The following is a 5247-nucleotide window of genomic DNA, read 5'->3' as shown; positions in this document are numbered from 1 at the left end:
TATATATATATATATATATATATATATATACACGTGTATACTTGTGGGGGGGTTTAGTTTGGTCTTGTCAACACTCATGACTGCGAGCACATGATGCATTTTGTCCTTTGTCTTTTGTGGAGAATCACTGGTTAAAAACCCACAGAGCAGAGATTTTTGTCACAGTATATTTAGTATTCATGTGTGTGTGTGTGTGTGTGTATGTGTTTTCTTCTGATTGATATATCTGCAATGAAAATCTTGGTAAAATGTGATCTAGTTTGTGTTAACTTAAAAAAAACAAAACATGAATAAACGGGTGCCAAATGTTTCGCACAATCACTCTTCTCCCGCTCGTCTTGTTCTCGGTTCATAATCCTGTGTGTTCATGAGAATGTCATGAGAATGTCATGTGACCCAGAGGCCGTCACACCTGACCCCTCGCTGTCAGTCAACGTCCTGGAGTCCTCATCTTTGAAAAGTCAAGCCCAGAAAGGAGCAGTTATCCACCAGGGGTGACTGGTTGTGTGAGTGGAAATCAATGATAAAATGGTATTTTCCTGAGGAGTTAATCAGATACTAAGTCATCGATGTCTCATATTTATGACATAGTATCTCATATTTATGGTTTAGTTTCTCGTTTATAGTATCTCATATTTATGACTTAGTATCTCATAATTATAGTATCTCATATTTATGACTTAGTTTCTCATATTTATAACAGTATTTCATAATATAGTTTCTCATATTTATGACTTAGTTTCTCATATTTATAACATAGTATTTCATGATATAGTTTCTCATATTTATGACTTAGTTTCTCATATTATGACATAGTATTTCATAATTATAGTTTCTCATATTTATGACTTAGTATCTCATAATTATAGTATCTCATATTTATGACTTAGTTTCTCATATTTCTGACATAGTATTTCATAATTATAGTATCTCATATTTATGACTTAGTTTCTCATTGTATCTCTCTTATTATGTAACAGTGTTCATAATATAGTTTCTCATATTTATAACATATATTTTATATAGTTTTCTCATATTTATGACTTGGTATTATATAATTTATGATACTAGTTTCTCTCATATTTATGACTTAGTTTCTCATATTATGACATAGTATTTCATAATTATAGTTTCTCATATTTATGACTTAGTATCTCATAATTATAGTATCTCATATTTATGACTTAGTTTCTCATATTTCTGACATAGTATTTCATAATTATAGTATCTCATATTTATGACTTAGTTTCTCATATTTCTGACATAGTATTTCATAATTATAGTTTCTCATATTTATGACTTGGGTATGCACTGGTTATGGTGGAAACGGGCTTCCGTAGCATGGATGGCAGGTACATAAAAATTGTCACTCCAATAGGAGGCAGTCATGCGCACAAAACTATCTGCCAACCGCCATTAAACGACAGAAGAAGAAGAAGTAGAACAGTTCCGGGTTGTGTGGGTGTGAGCAGTAGCAACAGAAGAAGAAGAGTCTGTAGTTGTTGTTTTGTTTCGTTTCAGTAAACGGATTTAAAAACACTCGGTAATCTGATCCTAATCCAGCAAACAGTGAAGAGACGAGATGGCGACAACCGTCAGCACTCAGCGAGGACAGGTAAACAACAACAACAACAACAACACTGTGTGTGTGTGTGTACTGACTAACCAACCAACCAACTAACTCTCTTATAGTTGATAGTGTGTTAACTGTCGTCGACACACACACACACACACACACACACACATTGAGCCACCTGCAACAGTGACGTCACGAGCTTCGTTTATTTACAGTGAGGTTTCAGAGACGCTAAGCTAATGTTAGCCACGGATTTGACGTCTTTAAACAGCTTTAACATCTACTCTAGATGGTTATTGACGATAATTACCCGGTTTTTATTCAGCTCTAAAAGATATAATGTCTGAATCTGAGCTTATGTTATCATAGTATCTCATAAATATGACTTAGTTTGTCGTATTCATGACTTATTATCACATAACTTTGACATAGTATCACATAACTATGACTTAGTATGTCATATTCATGACTTAGTATCACACAACTATGACATAGTATCACATAACTATGACTTAGTATGTCATATTCATGACTTAGTATCACACAACTATGACTTAGTATCACACAACTATGACATAGTATCTCATAAATATGACTTAGTATGTCATATTCATGACTTATTATCACATAACTTTGACATAGTATCACATAACTATGACTTAGTATGTCATATTCATGACTTAGTATCACATAACTTTGACATAGTATCACATAACTATGACTTAGTATGTCATATTCATGACTTAGTATCACATAACTTTGACATAGTATCACATAACTATGACTTAGTATGTCATACATAGTGACATAGTATCATAACTATGACTTAGTATGTCGACTTAGTATCACATAACTTTGACATAGTATCACATAACTATGACTTAGTATCTTCTGTGTCAGGAAATGTTTTCAGTCTGGTGGCCTGTGTGTGTGTGTGTGTGTGTGTGTGTGTGTGTGTGTGTGTGTGTGTGTGTGTGTGTGTGTGTGTGTGTGTGTGTGTGTGTGTGTGTGTGTGTGTGCGTGTTCAGGTGTACATCGGGGATCTTCCTCAGGATTTCCTGCGGATCACTCCCACTCAGCAGCAGCAGCAGGTCCAGTTGGACGCTCAGGCAGCCAGGCAGTTGCAGTATGGAGGCTCCATCGGCACCGTGGGACGACTCAGCATCACGGTGGTCCAGGTAAACACTGCTGCCTCGTGTGGTTTGTTGGAGCATCAAACACATGTCAAGATGTCGCCTAATGAAATTGATGAGTCTACTATATCTATGTCACATGTTCACGTCTTTATTTCACTGTTAGACAGACTTTTCCAACAGGAAACTAAAGTTTGTAAACCGCTCACTCTCCCACACCAAACCCCGACTCTGTAGACTCTGATCTTCTGGGGTTAGGGTTAGAAACCTTGAACCTCATGATACCTGTTTATCTGTCAAAGTTCTGCTGCTGTGTAAAGCTGCACAACTCCTGGCAGGAAGTGACGTGGCTAAAAGTTGCTAACAAAAACAATGGTGGAGAGGGGGGCTAGCCACTACTCCACATGGTGGAGTAGTGGCTAGCACTGTTGCCTTACAACAAAAAGACCACAGCTATCCCTCATGTGGATGATAAAGTGGTAGATAATGAATGAACGAATGAATGACTCAGCTGTGTTCTTGTTGGTTTTGCTGTGTAGGCTAAACTGGCTAAAAACTACGGAATGACCCGGATGGATCCGTACTGCAGGATCCGTTTGGGCTACGCCGTCTACGAGACGCCGACCGCTCACAACGGAGCCAAGAACCCGCGGTGGAACAAAGTGATCCAGTGCACGGTTCCTCCCGGCGTGGACTCCTTCTACCTGGAGATCTTTGATGAGGTGAGCGGCGGCGGTGGCGGCAGCAGCAGCAGCAGCAGCAGCAGGAGGAGGAGCTTAAATAAAGCAGAGCCCTTTATAGGAACATCATAACACCACTGGTTTTACACAATGGTGTTTGTACCACCTTCCAAAATATGACTGTTTTAACACAATCGTCGAGTCCACTTTATTTCCAGAGCACATTTAAAAAACAACCAAGACCATAAGTGACTGTGTTGTGTGTTCAGAGTGTTATAGAGAAGTTTGAATAATGTAGAAATGATACTGAAACAATTCATCATTTTGATGATCGATGAATCAGTTTCTGTCATTTTTCAGCTTCTTAAATGTGAATATTCTCTGGTTTCTTTGCTCTAACAAAGAAGATCATTTCCAGCTTTGAGCTTTCAACACGGATCAGTATCTTTCTACATGATCACACGGCAGAGCCAGTCTGACATGTAATTCCCTGATGTCCCTCCAGAGGGCGTTCTCCATGGACGACAGGATAGCGTGGACGCACGTCACCGTTCCTGAGCGACTGCGGGAGGGCAGCGTGGTGGACGAGTGGTTCAGCCTGAGCGGCCGGCAGGGCGACGACAAGGAGGGCATGATCAACCTGGTCCTGTCCTTCACTGTGAGTCACACCTGAGCACAGTCACCTGCTGACATTCTGTCCTTGAATTTGAGGGAAAGGGTCCTGGAAGGTCCTTGAAAAGTCCTTGAATTGGACATCAACTAATATGTGGGAACCCTGGTATTTGCTTTGTTTGAAGAATGAACTAAAAATGAATATTTGAATGCTTTTCCACACACACACAATGCTCTGATACATGATTTGTTTCAATGTCGTGCTGTTTTATTTGAAAGTTTCTGTTATTTTTCAACTTCTTCAATGTGAATATTTTCTACTTTCTTTGCTCACATGCAACACGGCTCCCTGTGCTGCCCTCTGCTGGTGTTTGGATGTGGTGCAGAGGTTAAACCTGACCTGGTGTGTGTGTGTGTGTGTGTGTGTGTGTGTGTGTGTGTGTGTGTGTGTGTGTGTGTGTGTGTGTTGCAGTCTCTGCCTGCAGGAATGATGCCTCAGCCTGTGGTGCTGATGCCCTCTGTGTATCAGCAGGGAGTCGGATATGTTCCCATCACAGGTCAGACACACACACACACACACACACACACACACACACACAACAGCTCATTGGTTTGTGTTTTTGTGTTTGTGTAGAAAACCACGTACTTAAACACTTAAAGTTTTATGGATGTCAGATTTGTGCTGCATCAGCGCTGACGCTGCCGTGTGCTGTGTCGTCAGGAGTGCCCACAGTCTATAACCAGGCCATGGTGCCCATGGCGGTCCCCGGGGCCCTGCCGGTCGTCGGGGCCCAGGTTCCGGCGTGCAGCGAGGACGACCTCAAGGCTCTGCAGGACATGTTCCCCAACCTGGACCAGGAAGTGGTCCGTACTGTGCTCGACGCTCAGCAGGGAAACAAGGACGCTGCCATCAACTCACTGCTGCAGATGACTGAGGAGCTCTAGCCACACACACACGCCACCTGCCGCGCCGCCGCGCGCGCGCCCGCGCCGCGCACACACACGCACACTGCAGCCATGTCTTAAAGTGATAGTTCCCTTCTTTTTTTTAAAGTGTGCTTGTGTGATGCATTGACTCAAAATCAATGCTGACGTTGCTGTGAGCGCCCCCTGCTGCTGAGAACCAGCCCCACACACAGAGTCTCACTCTCACAGGGACATAAAGAGCAGCAGCTACAATCACCAGTTTTCTCTGTGGACTTTGGTGTGGGAGAGTGAGCGAGCGTGTGTGTGTGTGTGTGTGGGA

At 41.8% G+C, this 5247-nt stretch overlaps 1 protein-coding gene across 1 annotated transcript; it reads left to right on the top strand.

Annotated features, from left to right (window-relative positions):
* The first annotated feature begins 1429 nt into the window (after positions 1 to 1429).
* Positions 1430 to 4946, top strand: LOC122763132 (toll-interacting protein). Its single transcript, XM_044018209.1, has 6 exons — positions 1430 to 1615; positions 2605 to 2754; positions 3249 to 3431; positions 3895 to 4047; positions 4474 to 4558; positions 4723 to 4946. Exons 1-6 carry the CDS (start codon positions 1583 to 1585, stop codon positions 4944 to 4946), a joined length of 828 nt encoding a protein of 275 aa, XP_043874144.1. The 5' UTR covers positions 1430 to 1582.
* The last annotated feature ends 301 nt before the right edge of the window (positions 4947 to 5247 follow it).

The sequence above is a fragment of the Solea senegalensis genome, unplaced genomic scaffold (assembly GCF_019176455.1).
Source record: "Solea senegalensis isolate Sse05_10M unplaced genomic scaffold, IFAPA_SoseM_1 scf7180000016488, whole genome shotgun sequence".
Classification (NCBI taxonomy): Eukaryota; Metazoa; Chordata; class Actinopteri; order Pleuronectiformes; family Soleidae; genus Solea; species Solea senegalensis.
This window is presented reverse-complemented; position numbering and strand designations above follow the sequence as displayed.

Excerpts from the sequence above, each read along its gene's own strand:
- LOC122763132 (XM_044018209.1), top strand. The coding sequence starts at position 1,583 with ATGGCGACAACCGTCAGCACTCAGCGAGGACAG. Across the intron at positions 1,616-2,604 it reads TCAGCACTCAGCGAGGACAG|GTGTACATCGGGGATCTTCC; the intron begins GTAAACAACAAC and ends GTGCGTGTTCAG. Across the intron at positions 4,048-4,473 it reads ACCTGGTCCTGTCCTTCACT|TCTCTGCCTGCAGGAATGAT; the intron begins GTGAGTCACACC and ends TGTGTGTTGCAG.